Source organism: Mustelus asterias, unplaced genomic scaffold, assembly GCF_964213995.1.
Source record: "Mustelus asterias unplaced genomic scaffold, sMusAst1.hap1.1 HAP1_SCAFFOLD_2270, whole genome shotgun sequence".
Taxonomy (NCBI): Eukaryota; Metazoa; Chordata; class Chondrichthyes; order Carcharhiniformes; family Triakidae; genus Mustelus; species Mustelus asterias.
In genome coordinates this window covers 19176-40964 of record NW_027592215.1, presented here as the reverse complement: position 1 = coordinate 40964, position 21789 = coordinate 19176, and the positions used below count along the sequence as shown (strand labels likewise).

At 46.2% G+C, this 21789-nt stretch overlaps 1 protein-coding gene across 4 annotated transcripts in view; it reads right to left on the bottom strand.

The window, feature by feature from the left end:
- Positions 1–480: 480 nt before the first annotated feature.
- The window catches only part of LOC144489518 (peptidyl-prolyl cis-trans isomerase FKBP10-like), a 40484-nt gene continuing 19175 nt past the window's right edge, over positions 481–21789 (bottom strand). For all 4 annotated transcript variants that reach the window (XM_078207386.1, XM_078207387.1, XM_078207385.1 and 1 more), the window contains 8 exons: positions 20205–20394; positions 16897–17042; positions 13896–14085; positions 7983–8128; positions 6736–6925; positions 5637–5779; positions 3690–3853; positions 481–1590 (listed from right to left, as the gene is read on the bottom strand). In XM_078207386.1, coding sequence (XP_078063512.1) covers positions 1402–1590; positions 3690–3853; positions 5637–5779; positions 6736–6925; positions 7983–8128; positions 13896–14085; positions 16897–17042; positions 20205–20394 — 1358 coding nt within the window. In that variant the 3' untranslated portion in view covers positions 481–1401. The remainder of the gene's footprint in view (positions 1591–3689; positions 3854–5636; positions 5780–6735; positions 6926–7982; positions 8129–13895; positions 14086–16896; positions 17043–20204; positions 20395–21789) is intronic.

Below are 21789 nucleotides of genomic sequence, written 5' to 3'. Positions count from 1 at the left end.
TGGTCTTTATGGTTATATGTTATTGGAGAAGGAAAGGCGTGAATTTAAGGAGTGGTTTGCTCTGGTAACCTACAAAGATTTGATCTGGTTTTTTTTGCCGTTTTAATCTTTCCTGACAAAGTAACCTCCAAAATGGTCTACCCTGGATCACAGCTGGTGGCAAACCTCCAGAGTCCTCATCACCCATTCAGCGATTCCAGAAAGAATACAGAGAGTTACTCAGCTAGTATTCCATAAAACACAGGCTCTTGCTGCGAATCAGTCAGGATTTTAAAGGTAGCTATTCATATCCCTTTAGAGAAGGAAGCTTAGCCCCAAAGTGATTTGATTTCTAATTGCTGTCTGAACTGGTCATATCTAAACCTTGCTACCTGTCATTTGCCACTCCTCAGGACAACTAGTGACAGGTAAACACCAGCAACAGCTGTTGTTTTCTTGAGAATATATCAATCTGAATGAGACAAAATAAAGAGAAAAATTGAGTTTTATGTAAGAAAAAAAATTTATTAACCCTTTCTCAAACACTGTGGGAAATTCTCCGCACTTGCATCCTAAACATACAGCACCAAACATCAAAGCAAACCCTCAAAGCTCTTGCTCCAAGATAGACGAGCGGCGGGACACAACTGTACCCGAGATACTCTGCACAAAATCCACTCAATGCAAACAAAAATGGAAAAGTATACGTGAAATATCCTGAACACAAACTTAATTAGAGCTGAAGTCAAGGATGGGTATAAGGCAAGACATGGCCTTGAGTAGCTGTCCCCATCCAATAAACACAGCGATTGAACTCAGCCAGGACACAGGCTTTGAGGCAGGATTCTGTATCCTGGGCAGAGAGAGCATTTCTCCCAAAGCATTAGAGGCACCACACCCCCCCTACCCCCCCATCAGTGTGGCTCATTCCCTGACTGCTGCTGAGATGACTTTAGATGGCCAGAGCTGACCTCAGTATCTGGGGAAGGGGAAAGACCAAGTGGAACGGAAGGAGGAGAAATTCGCAAGTTTCCTTGTTTCAGATCACACTCAAAGTTCCCGGTGAAGATGCTTGTTGTGCATCTCCAATCGGAAATGTGTGAGGTTTACACTGGACTGCCAGATCTGCTTATTCAGAACTTTCCACCACTTCAACTTATTCCCAGTCTCACCCGGAATATTTAGGTTGAGTAATGTCCACAGTCCTAACACACGTAGCAGGAGAGTCCGAGGATCATCTGTCCCAATCCCAGCATGTAGAAGGAACAACTTTGAAAGGAGAAAAGAGAACAAAGAAAATTCAACTGGGATCATTAAAGTGAATTATTTAACAAAACGAAGAGTTGAAAGTGTTTTCTTCCAATGCTGTGTTTATAGGGTGCCTGCTTTGGGAAGCTTTGGAAAGTTTTTTTTGTAAAACATTCAGAGCTCATCCTTCACCATCCGCTCATTGTCCTCATCGGTTTTCAGTTTGAGCTCATCTGGAGTGATTTTCCCATCCTGATTCCGGTCTTGATTCCCAAACATGTCCTTTATCAGCTTGTCTGGATCATCAGTGGGTGAGAGACGGCCCTTGCCTTGATCAACCTGAGCCATAATGTAACTAGAAAACTGTTCAAACAAAGAACATAAGGGAGAATTAAAACCCAAGAATATCCCAGGACATGGCTTTCCTACACAATGAATGTAGAATCATAGAATGACTTCCTTTTGTGCTGTAACCATTTGGCCCATTGGTTAGAATTATACCGGCACGCCCACCCCGATTCCAGGGTTGGGCGAGGCTCGGAGAACGGCATTCTCCGTTGGCCTTTGGCAGGATCATACAGAACTCAGGCGGATGTGCCGGTAAAATTCTGTCCATTGAGTCTGTACTGGCTCTCTGATGGAGCAACACACCCAGTGCCATTCCCCAGCCTTCTCATAACCCTGTGCATTCTCCCTTTTCAGATTATCCAATTCCCTCAGAATACCTCAATCAATCCTGCCTCCAGAGTCTCAGGTAGTGCATTCCTTATTCTAATCGCCCCTCCTACTTATTCAGGTACCATGTCCTAAGAGTGTGCTGGCAACCATGGATTTCCATTGGATTGGTCTATGATTATGCTTGGCAAAGTGCTGCAGTGGTTTTCCATTGCCTTCTGACAGAGTGTGGAACTTGGAGGCTGATAATCTGTTTAGTCACGTTATGAATGTACTTTTAATGGCTGTCAAAGTGGGACTTGAACCTGGAGCTTCTGGTTGAGAGGTAGGGACACGTCTCACTGCGCCGCATGGTGCGAAGATGTTTTTCCTCATTTTGCCCTTGATTCTTTTACCAATTACTTTAAATCTGTGTCCTCTGATTCTGGATTTTTCCAGCAATGTGGAACAGTTTCTCCCTATCCACTCTGTCCAGACCCATCATGGTTTTGAATATATCGATCAAATCATAAGAGGATTCTCAGGGGGCTTTTACAGGATAGATGCTGAGAGGTTGTTTCTCCTTGTGGGAGAGTCTAGGACCAGAGTAAGGGGTTACCCATTTAATAACTGGAATTCTTTAACCAGAGGGCTGTAGAGGTTGGGTCATTAAATATGTTCAAGGCTGAGATAGACAGATTTTTAATCAGGAAGGGTACGAGGGTTATGGGAATAAAATGGGAAAATGGAGATGAGAATTATCAGACCAGTCACGATCTCATTGAATGGCAGAGCAGACTTGATGGGCTGAATGGCCTACTTCTGTTCCTGTGTCTTATGGTCGCCTCTCAACCTTCTCTCCTCCAAGGAAAATAATTCTAACTTGTCCTATCTATGTAACTGAAGTTCCCTGGAAATCTTTTCTGCACTCTCACCTTTCCAAGAATATGGCGCCCAGAACTGGACAACATTTCAGTTAAGGCCAAACTAGTCCTGACGAAAGGTCATCGACCTGAAATGTTAACTCTGTTTCTCTCCACAGATGCTGCTTGATTTCATAGAATCCTATAGTGCAGGAGGAGGCCATTCGGCCCATTGAGTCTGCACCTACTCTCTGACAGAGTATCTTAACCAAGCACTCTCCCCCACCCTATCCCCGCAACCCCACTTAGCACGGCTAATCCCCATAACCTGCACATCTTTGGTGTGTGGGAGGAAACCGGAGCACCCAGTGGAAACCCACGCAGACACGGGGAGAATGTGCAAACTCCACACAGTCACCCGAGGCTGGAATCGAACCTGGGTCCCTGGCGCTGTGATGCAGCAGTGCTAACCACTGCCACCCTGATTTGCTGAGCATTATCAGCATTTGGTTTTATTCCAGTTTCCAGAATTTGCAGTATTTCGCTTTTGTATCGAGGACAAAGCAATGTTTTATACAGGTTTAATATAACCTCCTTGTGTTTGTACTCTATTCCCCATCGATAAAGCCTTGGGTGCTGTTTGCTTTATTAACCACATATTTAACCTGTCTGGCCATCTTCACTGATATATGCTTTACATCCTGATCCCTTTGCTCCTCCAAACCTTTTAGAATTGTTTCCTTTATTTTATATCGTCTCTCCCCTTTCCTTGTGCCAAAATGAATCACTTCACATTTCTCTGCATTAAATTTCCAACCTGCTTATGTCCTCCGTCCATTTCGACCTGCCTACGCCCTTTTGAATAAAAGCAAAATACTGCGGATGGATGCACTCTCTCTAATGCCTTCACCCCCTTCCCAGAGTGTGGCACCCACTGCTCATTACCTCGTCAAATAAGATCTCTCCATCCTGGTTCAAGTCAAGCTCCTCGTGAAGTTTGGCTGGTGCTTTATCATTCCAGATGAACAGGTAACCCTCTGGAACCCCTGGCTTCATGTTGAGCAGTTCAACATTGAACTGTAGTACCGCACTACCTGGCACATTTCCAGCTTTGGGTAGTAGGGCAGGAGAGAAAAACAAAAACAAAATCACTTCCAAAATCTGCCCTGTGGTCGATATTTGAGCAGGAAGACAAATGTCACAATCTAAGGACATGTACAGTAAAGGATCTTATACAGCTCTGAACTGGCTTAGCATCACACGTTCCAAGGAACATGGAGTAAGGTTCAGGGGATTTTACAGATTTCTGTTGGGAAAGGATATTGAGGGTTATGGAATCAAGATGAGTAAATGGAGTTAAGACACAGATCAGCAAGGGTCTAAAAGCAAATTACTGCGGATGCTGGAATCTGAAACCAAAAGAGAAAACACTGGAAAATCTCAGCAGGTCTGGCTTTGACAAAGGGTCATCTGGACTCTAAATGTCAGCTCTTTTCTCTCCCTACAGATGCTGCCAGACCTGCTGAGATTTTCCAGCGTTTTTCTCTTTCAGAATTGGGTCTAACTGAATGCAGAACTGGCTCCAGAAACTGAATAACCTCCTGCTCCTTACAATGAGCAGGTAGGATGGGAAAAAGGAATTCCCAACATGGTCAAGCTGTGTGTCATCTGTAGTCACGTGGAATAGCGATTTAACGGACTGGAGTGAGTTGGGATCGCCCCGTGACTCCGCTAATGCTGCGTTGAGCCTTGATTGGCAAACATCAACTAAAATCAAGATAAGAATTGGATATTCTCAACTTCAGGCACAGCAATGTAGGGTGAGAAAGAATGTCAAGGACAGTATTCATTCTGGGGATGTGGACACTGCTGCCATTTACTTCCCAGCCCTAGTTGCCCATAGAAAGTGCTATCATCTTGAACTTCTGGCTGAAGGTTCGACCCAACCATGTGCCTTACTGGCAGTTAAGAAAGAGCCAACCTCATTGGCCTTCATTGCGAAAGGTTTCGAGTACAGGAGCAGGGATGTGTTGTTGCAACTATACAGGGCCTTGGTGAGGCCACACCGAGAGTATTGTGTGCAGTTTTGGTCTCCTTTTCTGAGGAAGCATGTTCTTTCTCTCGAGGGAGTGCAGCGAAGGTTTACCAGGCTGATTCCGGGGATGGCGGGACTGATGTATGAGGAGAGATTGATTAGGTTAGAACTGCTTTCGCTGGAGTTCAGACGAATGAGGGTTGGGGGGGGGCGGGGGGGGGGGGGAATATCATTGAGATTTACAAGATTCTAACAGGACTAGACAGGGTAGATGCAGGGAGGATGTTCCCGATGGTGGGGGAGTCCAGAACCAAGGGTCACAGTCTGAGGATTCGGGGTAGGCCATTTAGGACAGAGATAAGGAGACATTTCTTCACGCAAAGAGCGGTGAGCCTGTGGAATTCATTACCACAGGAAGTAGTTGATGCCAAAACATTGAATGTATTCAAGAGGCGGCTGGATATAGCACTTGGGGCGAATGGGATCAAAGGTTATGGGGAGAAAGCAGGATTAGGCTATTGAGTTGGGTGATCAGCCATGATCATAAATGAATGGTGGAGCAGACTCGAAGGGCCGAATGGCCTCCTCCTGCTCCTATCTTCTGTGTTTCTATGTATGGATATGGAGTCGGGTGTGGGCTCAGACCTGATGAGGACAAGAGGCTTCTTTTCTCAAAAGGACATGAATTATTTGGAGTTAGTCCAGCACTGAGGGGGAAATCTGTCTTCGGAAAGGGGAGTTTTATTCAATATACAACTGTGTAAATGCACATCACTGCCCCAACTGGACTTAACGTGACAACAGGTCAGGGTTAGTGTGTAATCAAGTCCCACAATCAAATCTTCAGCTTTCCTCACCTCCCTTCTCTCCGTGACCAAGATGTGGAGGGATCGTCACAATACGTTTCTCTCCGACGCACATTCCAAGCAAGCCTTGATTCAATCCTTCAATCATTTTTGAGGAGCCCAGGAGTAAAGTGGGAGGAGTCTCAAAATCATAGCTACAGGAATAACAGGAAGAGAAAGTTGTTGCAGTTAAAACTTCGGCAATTCCTTTGCTGATATCAGGAGCTAAGAGACCCAACCCCAATCATTTCCACCCCGTACTGCAATGATGCCCTCACCCAGGGACACTCAATCACGTCAGAACCAAATTGGTTTTTTTTGTTAACCTTGATGTTTGCTGAGGTCTACGACATGGGTACACGACATGGGTACACGACATGGGTACACGACATGGGTACACGACATGGGTACAAGGCAAGAAGGCCAATGGAATGTGCATGGGTACAAGACTGCTCTTCTAATCCCTGGGGTGAATGTGAGCTCAGGCGAGGTTCAGTAAGTGGTTTGATCCCATCATAAACAAGCCCTAATCCTATCTGCCCCTGAAACCCACCCCTTCCTGTAGATTGCATCTTATACGAGGCAGGAGTGAGAATTCTGTCGAAAAGTTATTCTCCCAAACCCAGTTAACACCAAGCCTCAATTCTGGTATCCAACATGCTCCCACAATGGAGATATTGGTAATGAGTCCATGATTCAGTGTTGTTATTTGTTAATTTGAATGTTTTTCCCCCCTTAAGTTTCCCAAAACAAAAATAGCTGATAGGCCATAGAATCTCAAATCCCCCTGTGCAGGACAGACACGAATTTAACATCCTATATGAAAGGCAGCACCCCTGACAGTGCAGCTCTCCATTAACACTCCACTGGAAATCGTGTGCCTCGTGCTGGGCTGGGCCTTGAACCCATTACCTTGGTTCGAGATCTCTGATGGCAAGGATGCTCGAGTGAGGATCTGACGTCTAATGTCTCCACAGCATTTTTCAGGAATTTACATCAACTGTACTCTTTATTGTTCTCTTATACATTAACTGTGTTGTCCCCTTCAGCCCCAACTCAAATAATCTTACAAACAATGAGAGCTACTTCAATAAAAAGCTGTATAACATACGAGGTGTAAAGCTGGGTGCCATCCAGGAGAGAAGCCGTGTAGTGGTATGTCACATAGTCATTTATCTGGGAGGTCTGGTTACAGACGTCTGGCTTGAAGTAGGATTGGATTTCCACTTTGTCCTTGGGATTGTGGAAATCGATGATGTGGATATCAAAGAGGAGGACAGCAGAGGCTGGAATCTTATCAGCTGCAGATCAAAATCCAGACAGAGTCAATCCACGCGACAGAAGAACTTTGTAAAACATAATCAACTTTATTCAGCAGGATACACAGACACACCCATTATACCATTGGGAAAGGGAGAATCTCAGGATATAGGAAAGGGGATTGGGAAGAAGGTCAGAGACATCCCAAAACAGTTTACAACCAATTAAGTACTTTTTGAAATGTAGTCACTTTTGCAATGTAGAAGCAGCAGCAGCTAATGTCTTACCGCAGAGGGTTGTAGAGGCTGGGTTATGAAGTATGTTTCAAGGCTGACATAGCCAGAGTTTTAATCAGTAAGGGAATCGAGGGTTATGGGGAAAAGGCAGAAAAGTGCAGTTGTGGATTATATCAGACCAGTCACAATCTCATTGAATGGCAGAGCAGACTCGATGGGCTGAATGGCCTTTTTTTTTTTACTCCTACATCTTGTGGCGAGTGTGTGCACAGCAAACTCCCAAAAACAACAATAAATTAAGTGGTCCAAGGATGTGCGATGGTGGCACTGAGGGACAAACATTAGCCAGGAAGAGCTCTCCCCGCTCTTCGAAATACTTGTGAGCGCTCTTACACCCACCCAGGACAGACACCCAGAACTTCCAGATTGCCTGCTTAGTGAGGCTCCATTCTGTGAAACACTCAGCCACAGATACTAGGGCAAAATCAAATCTTGATCAAAGAGACAGATTTTAATGAACATTTTAAAAAGAGGAAAGTGAGGCAGAGAGGTTTAGAAAGAGAGCTTGTGGCAGGGAGCTGCCGGCACAGCCCTGAAGGGATTTGAAAACCAGGATCAGAGGATTTTTTTGTAATTAGTGCTTATACATCAATTTCGAAAATAATAATTTACAGGATGCGGGTGTCATTGGCTAGGCCGGCATTTATTACCCAACCCGAATTGCCCTCGAGAAAGTGCGAGTGAGCCGGCTTCCTGAACCGTAATGGATAGAATCAAAAATACTTCAATGGTGTGTTTTATTGTTTGCAATCCCTCCACCCAAATCTCAGCACAAACTATACTGAAAATATAAAATTCTTACCAACACCATCCTCCCCGTAGGCCATGTGCGGTGGGATAATGACGCGCCGTCTCTCTCCCAGACACGCTCCCAGTAAACCTTGGTCTATCCCAGCAATGACGTAACCCATGCCAATGTAAGTGTCATATGTACTATTCCGTGAGTAACTGGGTTAAAAACACAATTTAGAAACACATTGAATATCTTGCCAAGTATGACGACACCACACAGAGGCGCCTGCCAGTTCGATTACCACCAGACAGTGAAGCCACATCAATTTCTGCTTCAGTTACAGATGTGAAGTTATGGAATGAGCAGGAGGAGGGCGACACTAACAGCATCTGGAGAGGTTCCCCCGATGCAGCACCACTCTGCTACTGACAAGGGAGGGAGCGGGGGGGGGGGGGGGGTTACAATCGTGACCCCGAGACCATGTTTCAACCGCAACAATGAAAAAAGCACAAATGATGGAAAAAGATCAACCATGGGCTTTACACATCATCATGAATTGGTGAGTCCTGTTGGAAAACACATGACCCCTAAGCAAGGACAGGATCAGACTGGAAAGTCCACTTATGTTCAGTAGCTGGCCGATTTGCAAATGTCTCGGCATTTCACATGAAGAGATGACACTACTGATTTCCCAGGGCTGACCAGCAGACCTGTATCCCAGCGAGAGCCAATAGCAGGGAATTGGCCAAGTGACAATAATTGACTATCTTCATGGTGCCATTGGCTTTGCCAAGATGCCTTAGGAACTTGGCACTGCCCGTCCAATTAGACCACAATCATACAGCAGAGGGGCATAAAAACTCCCACTTTAGAAAGTTAGTACAGACACACACGCACAAAATAAAATCTCCTCGCTGCCCCCTCCGCCCCCCCCAACCCTGCTTCAATTGCAATAAACCAACCCAAACCACACTACCTGCTCCCGAGGGGCGTTACATGCCAGGCGTGGGTTCCCAGCTCACTGCCGTCAAGGCCCGTGAACTCTCAGCTCAGTGACACACCGCCCAAAAGCTCCTGGGAATGCAAAGGTGAAAGGTCAACGTTCCATCAGGGCTGGAATCTTCCAGAAACCTGCATGAACCGAAGTTTTTGCTATTAACCCTGCTGTGTGTGTGTGTGTGTGTGTGTGTGTGTGTGTGTGTGTGTGTGTGTGTGTGTGTATGTATATTCACATACCAACCACAAAAAAAATCACAATTCATTTCATTCGAACTGTAAATGTATTTACAACAACACGGGAGCTTACATTACCTGTTGTGTTTTATTTCTCAAATTCTGAATTTTAAAACTTCAGCAAGATTTCGTCGGAAATACGTGTAGGAGAACCTGTTACTTAAAGGGTTAAAATCAATGTTTTAAGAAGGGTCCCAGTTCAAGGTCTCAGGTTACATTGGGCCCGTTTCCCACCCCAGAATCAGGCATTCAACATTCAACCCAGCGTTCCAGTTCACACTCCTGTTGTGTTGGCCAGTTGACTTTGAGATGCAGGTGAGAAACAGAATGCAGCAATGTCATTACTGGACATGTTTCTCTCTCCTTCCCTACATTAAAATTACCTGCTGCACACATTAGGCAGCTCCACGCAGATTTCTGACACGGAGTGGACGGCGCTGGAAATCCGGTGCTGGGAGACTCTGATGGGGGTTACGTACAGGCCCCCGAACAGCAGTCAGGATGTGGGGCAGAAAATAATTCAGGAGATAGAAAAAGGCAATGTTACAATAATCATGGGGGACTTCAATATGCAGGTGGACTGGGAAAATCAGGTAGGTAGCGGATCCCAAGAAAAGGAATTTGTGGAATGTCTAAGAGATATATTTTTTTGGAGCAGCTTGTGACAGAGCCTACTGGGAACAGGCAATTCTGGATTTGGTGATTTGTAATGATGATGTGGAGATGCCGGCGTTGGACTGGGGTAAACACAGTAAGAAGTTTAACAACACCAGGTTAAAGTCCAACAGGTTTATTTGGTAGCAAAAGCAATTTTGCTACCAAATAAACCTGTTGGACTTTAACCTGGTGTTGTTAAACTTCTTACTGGATTTGTAATGAGGCAGATTTGATTAGGGAACTTAAGGTGAAGGAACCCTTAGGGAGCAGTGACCACAATATGATAGAATTTAGCCTGCAATTTGAGGGGGAGAAGCTGGAATCGGATACAACGATATTACAATTAAATAAAGGTAACTACAAAGACATGAGGGAGGAGCTGGCCAGAGTTGATTGGAAAGGGAGCCTAGCAGGAAAGGCAGTGGAACAGCAATGGCAGGAGTTTTTGGGAATTATTCGGGAGGCACAACAGAAATTCATCCCAAGGAGGAGGAAACATGCTAAGGGGAGGATGAGGCATCCATGGCTGACGCGGGAAGTCAAAGGCAGCATAAACGCAAAAGAAAAAGCATACAAAGTGGCAAGGATTAGTGGGAAGCCAGAGGATTGGGAAGCCTTTAAAAGTGAGCAGAGGACAACTAAAAAAGCAATAAGAGGGGAGAAGATGAAATACGAGTGTAGGCTAGCTAGTAATATAAAAGAAGATAGGAAGAGTTTTTTTTCAATATATAAAAGATAAGAGGGAGGCAAAAATAGACATCGGACCGCTGGAAAATAAGGCTGGAGAAGTAATAATAAGAAACAAAGCAATGGCAGAGGAACTGAATAGTTACTTTGCATTAGTCTTCATGGTGGAAGACACCAGTGGGATGTCAGAGCTCCAGGAGAGTCAGGGGGCACAGGTGAGTGTAGTGGCTTTCACTAAGGAGAAGTTCTGGGGAAACTGAAAGGTCTAAAGGTGGATAAATCACCTGGACCGGATGGACTACAGCCCAGGATTCTAAAAGAGATAGCTGAGAAAATTGTGGAGGCATTGGTGGTGATCTTTCAGGAATCACTGCAGGCAGGGAGGGTACCAGAGGACTGGAAAGTAGCGAATGTAACACCGCTGGTTAAGAAGGGAGGGAGGCAGCAGACGGGAAATTATAGGCCGGTTAGCCTGACTTCAGTCATTGGCAGGATTTTAGAGTCCATTATTAAAGATGAGATCGCAGAGTACTTGGAAGTGCATAATAAAGTAGGATTGAGTCAGCACGGCTTTGTCAAGGGGAGGTTATGTCTGACAAATCTGTTAGAGTTCTTTGAGGAGGTAACAAGGAAGTTAGATAAAGGAGAACCAGTGGACTTGATTTATTTAGATTTCCAGAAGGCCTTTGACAAGGTGCCGCATAGGAGACTGTTGAATAAGATAAGTGCCTATGGTGTTAAGGGTAAGATCCTGGCATGGATAGAGGATTGGCTGACTGGCAGAAGGCAGAGAGTGGGGATAAAGGGGTCTTTTTCAGGATGGCAGCCGGTGACTAGTGGTGTGCCTCAGGGGTCAGTGCTGGGACCACAACATTAACGATTTGGAGGAAGGAACTGAAGGCACTGTTGCTAAGTTTTCAGATGATACAAAGATATGTAGAGGGACAGGTAGTATTGAGGAAGCAGGGGGGCTGCAGAAGGACTTGGACAGGTTAGGATTGAGCAAAGAAGTGGCCAATGGAATACAATGTGGAAAAAAGTGTGAGGTTATGCACTTTGCAAGGAGGAATGGAGGCATAGACTATTTTCTAAATGGGGAAGTGCTTAGGAAGTCATAAACACAAAGGGACTTGGGAGTCATTATTCAAGATTCTCTTAAGGTTAACGTGCAGGTTCAGTCGGCAGTTAGGAAGGCAAATGCAATGCTGGCCTTCATGTCGAGAGGGCTAGAATACAAGAGTAGGGATGTACTTCTGAGGCTGTATAAGGCTCTGGTCAGGCCCCATTTGAAGAATTGTGAGCAGTTTTGGGCCCCATATCTAAGGAAGGATGTGCTGGCCTTGGAAAGGGTCCAGAGGAGGTTCACAAGAATGATCCCTGGAATGAAGAGTTTGTCGTATGAGGAACGGTTGAGGACTCTGGGTCTGTACTCGTCGGAGTTTAGAAGGATGAGGGGGGAATCTTATTGAAACATACAGGATACTGCGAGGCCTGGATAGAGTGGATGTGGAGAGGATGTTTCCACTAGTAGGAAAAACTAGAACCAGAGGGCACAACCTCAGGCTAAAGGGACGATCCTTTAAAACAGAGATGAGGAGGAATTTCTTCAGCCAGAGAGTGGTGAATCTGTGGAGGCCAGGTCATTGAGTGTCTTTAAGACAGAGACAGATAGGTTCTTGATTAATAAGGGGATCAGGGGTTATGGGGAAAAGGCAGGAGAATGGGGATGAGAAAAATATCAGCCATGATTGAATGGCAGAGCAGACTCGATAGGCCGAGTGGCCTAATTCTGCTCCTATGTCTAATGGTCTTATGGAGGCAAAGACACCCAGCGTGAATTAGCCGCCTCTGGAGTCTCCTGGCCCGCTGCACTAAAAAAGCAGCGCAGCGGGATGGGAGAACCACCCCCAACACATCTCCCCTTCTCGGTCACACCCGATTCTGAAAGTTAAACATATCCGCCAACACCATCATTTTAACATTTTCATCTTATAATATCCAGTTCTGGCCTTTGAGCATCCCCGATTTCCATCATTCCACCATTGGTGGCTGCACCTTCAGCTGCCTGGGACCCAAGCTCTGGAATTCCTTTCCTAAACCGCTCCGCCTCTCTCCCCTCCTTCATTGTGCTTCTCAAAACGAAGATCTTGGACAGGCTTGGTGCTGGATTCCTGGATCATTATGCTGCTGTGAAGCTTTAATCTGTTTTTAAAGATGCTATATAAATGCAAATTGTTGTTGCTGAAAAGCCACCTTCAAGGGAGCATAATGTTGGTGAATAATCACCAGTTAAATTCTCCATCTTTACCAAAAATATCCCTACAACCGTACCCTGCGATTATCGATCCTAATGAGCGAGGTCTCTCTATCTGCAAGCTTTACTGTAAAGCGAGATACTGCAGGGTTTGCTGAATATTTTAAAGACAGCAGCTATCAGGAAAGGCTCACTCCTTAGAGACTGGGTGCAGAAAAGCAGCAAGACACCTCAGGCCATCTTTACTTTCTTCATTTTATTAAATCACTGACAGAAAAATGTACGCACGTCTATAGATGGAGACTGGAGGAAGGTCTGGATTTGAGAGATTAGTTAATTCCCGTTGCTTCAGTACATATGCCGGTCGCTACATTCTGAAAAGCACTGCCAAGTTGCAGGGTACATTTTTAAAAAAAATGATTATCCTTCAGAAAAGGGCATTGCTGGACAGACCGGCATTCGTTGCCCAATCCCTAGTTGTCCCGGAGAAGGTGGTAGTGAGAACTTCCTCAGTATTCTTCCAAATAGTGCCATGGGATCTTTAATATCCACCCGAAAAGGGAGTCAGGATTTTGTTTTATCAAATTGGGAAGACAACATCTCTGACAGTGCAGCACTCCCTCAACTCTACATTGTTCTATATAATTCACACAGATATTTCCAAAGAACAAAGGAAATTACAGAACAGGAACAGGCCCTTTGGCCCTCCAAGCCTGCACTGACCATGCTGCCCGACTGAACTAAAACCCCCTACCCTTCCGGGGACCATATCCCTCTATTCCCATCCTATTCATGTATCTGTCAAAACATCCCTTAAATTATGCTCAAGTCTTGAGAAGGAATTTTATCTCACGATTCTCTGACTCAGAGGCAAGCTTGAGCCACAGTGACACTAAATAAAGTTAAAGTTTATTTATTAGTCACAAGTAAGGCTTACATTAACACTGCAATGAAGTTACTGTGAAATTCCCCTAAATAGTTAATGGTCCTTCCTTAGTAATGGCCAGCTGGAGTTAGTTGGGCGGTTGCTCTTATGAATGTTCTCAAAGTGCTGAGAAGTGGGAACAGTCTCTGGGCTGCATCATTCGCAGTTCTAACACGTGGTAAGAAAAGGTAATGATCGAAGATGTGTGTGTTGTTGGGGAGCTCACCTTGAGTCAAAGAAGGTTCCATCCAACAGGCTGCCATTGTAGTGATAGCGAACAAAGTCTCCAGACTCAATCTGTCGAGTGCAGAGCTCCGGGACCATCTGTTTCTCTATGGAGACGGTGTCATTCTGGTTATGTAGATCCAGCAGCAGTGTATCAAACACCAAGCTGGCCTGAGGGGGGATGTCACTACCTGGTGGGCCAGTGAAATAGATTCAGACAAGTAAATACTCAAGAATATACAAAATATCATTACATACTCTGGTGTATTCAACCCCTGCCAGGAGGAAGACACAAACCCAACAAAATCCTGCTCCTAATTCAGAGAACGGGATCAATAAAACTGCCAATCTCAGGAACCCACCCTTCCTGGGCCAGAATGAGAGCAGAGTTTAGGGCTCTTCTGAACCTTCTCTTGTTCACCCAAAGCCCACATTCCATAAGCCCATGATGCTCCCCACATCCTCACTAAAAATCAAGAATCATTTTCTCATCTCTTATACCAAATCAGTCTTTTTCCCACAGCCTCAAACTGAAGAGCTCTTAATAACCAAAGCTTTGTGTGGGCAGCACAGTGGCACAGTGCTTAGCACTGCTGCTTCAATACACCAGGGATCCGGGTTCTATTCCGGCCTTGGGTCACTGCCTGTGTGGAGTCTGCACGTTCTCCCCGTGTCTGCGTGGGTTTCCTCCGGGTGCTCCAGTTTCCTCCCAAATTCCAAAGATGTGCGGGTTAGGTTGATTGGCCATGCTAAATTGCTCCTTAGTGTCAGGGGGATTGGCAGGGTAAATATGTGGGGTTACGGGGATAGGGCCTGGATGAGATTGTTGTCAGTGCAGACTCGATGGGCCGAATGGCCTCCTTCTGCATTGTAGGGATTCGATGATTCTATGTCAGGTGACCACTGCTTGCATCATCCTTTTTGCAACCTCAGTGCTGTCCTGCACTGTGGCCCCTGACCCTCGACCTCAGTGCTGTCCCGCACTGTGGCCACTGACCCTCGACCTCAGTGCTATGCCGCACTGTGACCCCGACCCTGGACCCCAGTGCTGTCCCACACGGTGACCCCTGACCCTGGACCTCAGTGCTGTCCCGCACTGTGGCCCCTGACCCTCGACCCCAGTGCTGTCCCACACTGTGACCCCTGACCCTGGACCTCAGTACTGTCCCGCACTGTGGCCCCTGACCCTCGACCCCAGTGCTGTCCCACACTGTGACCCCTGACCCTGGACCTCAGTGCTGTCTTCACTGCAAGGCTTTGCTCTTCACTGAGTTCTCATCAATTTAGAAAAAATTTTCTTCTCTGTTCATTCATGTTTTTTTGGGGAAGTGTGCAATCGACTCCAATTAGCAGCTTGTTGGAAACCTTGGAGGTGAAGCTGCATTTAAAAAAATAAATAAGTTGCAGGGGAAACAAATCCCTTTGAGCTGGGGATTATTTCATGGCCCAGCTAACTGCACCTGGGTTTGTATTTGAAAGTTAGAAACTGTTCTGGACTTGCACAACTGGGTGTCTCCCGCAAATATTCCAGATTCCACAGACTTGTAGCTTTAGATGCAGGATCTGTCTTAACAGGAGATGGAAGCAAATGGCAGATACTACACGGCTTTGTGTCTGCAAGTGGGGGAGGGAAACCACATGAGAGCAGAGACTTGACGGGGAAAGTGCCTGACACAGTCAGCACTCTCTCATCCACAGAATCAGGGTTCAGTGAGTTAAAATCCTGTCATGAGGAGAAGCCTCACAGTCACGAACATTACTGACACTCGGTGAACTTTCAGGGGATGAAGAAGCTGTGGGGGTCACCCCTTCTTTCCATTACCCCACCCCTTCTCAATCACAGGCCAAAACTGACAGACGGGGTAAATGAAACCAAGATAGAGAGATGGAGCTAAGTGCAGTTGACCAGGATCCAAACAAATGGAGCAACAGTTAAGAGGCTGAATGGCCTCCACTGTTCCCAAATCCTTCCCTGCTCTCAACTGTCAGATCCACGGGGTGGTCCCGAAACCGTAAAATCCCACCCGAGGTGAATGGATCTTTCCACGGACTGCCCCTCGCCTGCTCCGATTCCCGTGGCGTGCGGGACGGTAAAATCCCGGCCAATATCTGTCATCGGTTCTCCCCTGTGCGCTCACCTCCGGGGCAAGAGGTTATCGGCATGTTTCACTCCTGGGCTGAAGAATGGTGACTCACTAAACTATTGTCACCTCAGTCATTCTTTGTCCAATGAACTTAGAGGATGAATTACCAGCAGGCTACTTGACTGCTGAGGCATCACGGTTGAGCACATTCCTATCCTGACTTAATGTACACATGATCCAACAAGAATCACGGATCAGGAACAGGAACAGGAGCCCTGGATGATTTCCAAAGTTCCAGCTCAGCTACAATAAAACCAGTGTGAAAGTCCTGGACGCTGGGAAAAGCACCGAGCTGAAATCTTCCCGATCACACTCAATCAGCTGACTGAGCATCAAGGGAGCCCAGACTCGAGCGAGGGATGTTTTGCTTATGGGACACGGGCGTCGCTGGCTGGGCCAGCATTTATTGCCCATCTCTAGTTGCCTGAGGGCAGTTGAGAGTCAACCACATTGCTGTGGCTCGGGAGTCACATGTAGGCCAGACCGGGGTAAGGACGGCAGGTTTCCTTCCCTAAAGGACATCAGTGATGTCCTTTACCAACTCATTTTTTTCCAACAATCAACAATGGTTTCACGGACATCAGTAGATTCTTAATTCCAGACAATTTTTATTGAATTGAAATTCCACCATCTGCCGAGGCAGGATTCGAACCCGAGTCTCCAGAACATTGAGTTTCTGAATTAATTGTGTAGTGATAATACCACCAAGCCATTGCCTCCCCTCATACAGGATGATGATGCTGGGGCGGGAGGGGGGGGGGGGGGTGTTAGTGGGGGGTAAACCCAACATTTGTCCAGGAGCTCCAGTGATGAAAGCGACTCCGAGTGCATTTGATTAATCTCCGAGATTTCGCTTACCATATCCAGTCTCTCCGTAGGCCAGGAAAGGAGGGATGGTGATGATTCTCCTTTCTCCTACACACATTCCCAGGAGACCTTCATCCATCCCTTTAATTAACCAGCCGACTCCCACATAGGTGTTGTACGTCTTCATTCGATTGTGACTACAGGAGGAGAGGGAGAAAAAGAGACTAAAGAATGAGGAAGAGAAGGGGCGGAGGATTCACTCGTCGCTGCTCTGGAGGCAGGGATGGGGGGAGTGGGGGAGGGGGAAGTGGGGGAGGGGTGGGGGGAGGAGGAGGAGGGAGAAACAAAAGGGAACTCAGGAATGGGTGAAACATGCAAAAGGGACACCAACACTGGAGTCTGGTTTCACCCTGGCAACTAATCTACAGCACAGAAACAGGCCATTCAGCCCAACTGGTCTGTCTCTCCACACGGGTCTGCTCGGACTCCTCTTCGTCTCCATCGATTCCTCTCTCCCTCATGCTTATCCAACTTCCCATTAAAATGCATCAGTACCATTCACCTCAACCCGCCCTGTAGTTGTTACAAAAGAATAAAAATACTTCTCTTGAATTGCCAATTAAACATTAACTTTTTGATTGGTGCCAATGCTGGCCAACGTGTTGAGGGTTTCCCACATTTAGCTGCAAGATTTTAAAGGCGTCATTTTCAAATTATAACCTGAATGTCAGACAGAAACTAGCCAATACGAATACCGTGTTATACCGTGTGACTGAACGCTTGAAGATCCCTCTTGGGAATGTTTCGCTATTCCCAATTATCGACAAAAAATAAGGGTTTGGGATTCAGCACGACAGGCACAATGGTCCAAATGTCCTCCTTCTGTGCTGCAAGTTTCTGTGCTTCTGCTCAACACTGACTGAACTCAAGCTGTGCCTCGGGTTCCCCACACACTGGGCTCCTGATACAGTTCTCCAATTGTGAGCTGCTGCCAAAGGGAGACTCAGGGATATGAACTCCGGAAGAGAAAGAAAAACACAGAATGAATGTACAAGTAGTTCTATTAAATATTTTTATTTAATGGGCCCTTTCATTGAATGCACAGAACTTAGAATAATAATCCTGCTCCAGCAATGGAACAAGCAGCACGGAACCAAACTTGGTCACATTCCACAGCTCAGGGGAGGTCCAGAGGCACCCGGAAGAGAAAGACTGTCACAGGGAGAAGGAGATCAGGAATCTCTGCACACATTCTCCCCTCTCTCTCTCCACCTCCACCCACCCCCGGGACAAAGAAAATCCTAAAAAGAACAAACTCAATGCCAGAGGAACACTCAATATTACCACAAGCTCTGGGACAAGGAAAGGATTAGACAAGTAAAGCTGGAAGTTGGTGAATAAGTGAAATGGTTAACCCAGAATGACAGTAACATTTCAGGAGGGGAGGAAGGTTGTTTTTTTTGGTGCCTGGATAATGAATGGTATGAGAAGCAAAGTCTATAATCTTTGGATCTGACCTCAAGGCGGGGTGTGCAGGAATAGACTGGATTGAAAAACTTTTTTCCATTGCTGTATTCTCGTTGAAGGGTTTTCATAGATTTGGGAGGGGGGGATGGGAGTACATTGCATTATTGTGCAATGTAGCATGGGTAATTACAGTCACCTAGAGCTAGCCTGGTTTCCTGCAGGATTTGGAGGGATTGCCCAAAGATTTTCCTCAAATTGACTTCAACTTTCTCCCTTTTCCCTTCCAAGGAGTCAGCATTAAGAACTTGCATTTATGTAGCACCTTTATGTCACCTCAGGAAGACCCACAGCACCCCAATGAAGTTCTTTGAAAATGTGACTAAACACATTGACGAAGGAAAAGCGGTAGATGTGGTTTACATGGACTTCAGCAAGGCGTTCGATAAGGTCCCCCATGCAAGACTTCTCGAGAAAGTGAGAGGGCATGGGATCCAAGGGGCTGTTGCCTTGTGGATTCAGAACTGGCTTGCCTGCAGAGGGCAGAGAGTGGTTGTAGACGGGTCTTTTTCTGAATGGATGTCGGTCACCAGTGGTGTGCCCCAGGGATCTGTTCTGGGACTCTTGCAGTTTGTCTTTTTCATAAATAACCTGGATGAGCAAGTGGAGGGATGGGTTGGTAAGTTTGCCGACAACACGAAGGTTGGTGGGGTTGTGGATAGGTTGGAGGGATGTCAGAAGCTGCAGCGTGACATAGATAGGATGCAAGACTGGGCGGAGAAGTGGCAGATGGACTTCAACCCGGATAAATGTGTAGTGGTCCATTTTGGCAGGTCAAACTGGATGAAGGAGTATAATATTAAGGGTAAGATGCTTAGCAGTGTAGAGGATCAGAAGGACCTTGGGGTCTGGGTCCATAGGACTCTTAAATCGGCCTCGCAGGTAGAGGAGGTGGTTAAGCAGGCGTATGGTGTGCTAGCCTTCATCAATCGAGGGATTGAGTTTAGGAGTGAGGAGATAATGATGCAGCTTTATAAGACCCTCGTCAGACTCCACTTGGAGTACAGTGCTCAGTTCTGGTCGCCTCATTACAGGAGGGGTGTGGAAATGATTGAAAGGGTGCAGAGAAGATTTACAAGGATGTTGCCTGGATTGGTTGGCATGCCTTATGAGGGTAGGCTGAGGGAGCTCGGTCTTTTCTCCTTGGAGAGACGAAGGATGAGAGGCGACCTGATAGAGGTGTACAAGATGTTGAGAGGTATAGATCGGGTGGATTCTCGGAGGCTTTTTCCCACGGCTGAAATGGCTGCTACGAGAGGACATAGGTTTAAGGTGCTGGGGAGTAGGTACAGAGGAGATGCCAGGGGTAAGTTTTTCACTCAGAGGGTGGTGGGTGAGTGGAATCGGCTGCCGTCAGTGGTGGTGGGGGCAAACTCGATAGGGTCTTTTAAGAGACTTCTGGATGAGTACATGGGACTTAATAGGATTGAGGGTTATAGGTGAGCCTATATATAAGCCTAGGTAGGTAGGGACATGACCGGCACAACTTGTGGGCCGAAGGGCCCGTTTGTGCTGTAGTTTTTCTATGTTCTACTTTGAGAATTTAGGGAAAGCTGTAGCCAATTTGCACACAGCAAGATCCCACAAATAGCAATGAGATATATGATCGAATTATTCAATATCGACTGGAAAGGTAACAGGGTGTCATCCAGAGGGTGACCACTGGAAGAGAGCCTACTTCCTCTCTCTTTTCTGTTCGCACATTTCTTCACCCCCTCCCTCACCCCTTACATCAAGCACTAGGTTAGAGTAACTGCTACTGAGGACTTGACTCACAGGGGAGATTGCAACATGCAAGAACACTGATCCTATCCCACCCAACAATTCTCCTTCACCTGGAATCAAAAAGTGTCCCATTCAGCAGAGTGCCATTGTAGTGATAGCGGATGTAATCACTGCTCTGCACTGTACGGTTACAAGTCGTGGGTTTGTAGACAGTCTTCATTTGCACCTTGTCGTTATGGTTCCAGATATCGTGAAGAATGACGTCAAAGTAGAGAGTGGTATCAGGAGGGATGACATTGTCTGTGAAGCAGAGAGGAGGAAAGAAAACTGTAGAAAAGGCAAGTACAGATATAGATACTTCATATAGAAATCACAGAAACCCTACAGTACAGAAAGAGGCCATTCGGCCCATCGAGTCTGCACCGACCACAATCCCACCCAGGTCCTACCCCCATATCCCTACATATTTACCCACTAATCCCTCTAACCTAAGTGTCTCGGGACACCAAGGGCAATTTTAGCATGGCCAATCAACCTAACCTGCACATCTTTGGACTGTGGGAGGAAACCGGAGCACCCGGAGGAAACCCACGCAGACACGGGGAGAAGGTGCAAACTCCACACAGACAGTGACCCAAGCCGGGAATCGAACCCAGGTCCCTGGAGCTGTGAAGCAGCAGTGCTAACTCTATGCTACCAAGCCGCCATAATATCGTTTAATTTCCCCTAAATATTACCCATCCTATGGTACCAAGGATGGGGAGTTACAGAGGCCTCTCAAACACACTGCACGCAGAAATCTGATCCTGTTCTCCCAACAATGCCGGCTTTCTGGTATAAATCCCTAGATAGTGAACCTGGAGCATCAGGAACCTGGGTTGAATTTTCCTGTCCTTGCCCAGGGTGGAGCTAAAACTGGTTCCTTCTGCCTAGTGGACTGAGATTAACAAACTGAGCACAGAATGACGACCAATCCCAGACTCAGTACAATTAGGAAAAAGTGTGCTTAAAACTGAGAAGCAGGTTGAATATGGACAGTTTCAGGAGAAATTGAAAAGACAAATAAGAGAAGCAGAGCGAGAGTATGAAAAGAGATTGGTCGCAAACATCAATGTAAATCCCAAAGTGTTCTATAGGCATATAAACCACATGGACAAATGCAGGTTAGTTAAGGAAAACCAGCACCGATTTGTTCAGAGAAAATTGTGTTGAACTAACTTGGAGTTTTTTGGATACAATAACAAAGAGAGCAATGTTGTTGGTGTGGTGTACATGGACTTCCAAAAAGTATTTGATGAAATCCTGCACAGGATAAAAAGCAGCAATATGGATAGAAAATTGGTTGTAACAGGAATCAGACAGTAGCGGCTAATGGATGTTTTTTGGACTAGGGGAAGAGTTATAACGTGGAGATGCCGGTGTTGGACTGGGGTAAACAGTAAGAAATCTCACAACACCAGGTTAAAGTCCAACAGGTTTATTTGGTAGCAAAAGCCACTAGCTTTCGGAGCGCTGCTCCTTCATCAGGTAAGTGGGAGTTCTGTTCACAAACAGGGGATATAAAGACACAAACTCAATTTACAAAATAATGGTTGGAATGTGAGTCTTTACAAGTAATCAAGTCTTAAAGTGTGGTGGAGGCAGCGAGTGGTTAGGATCTGGAATGCACTGTCCGAGAGTGTGGCCGAGGCAGGT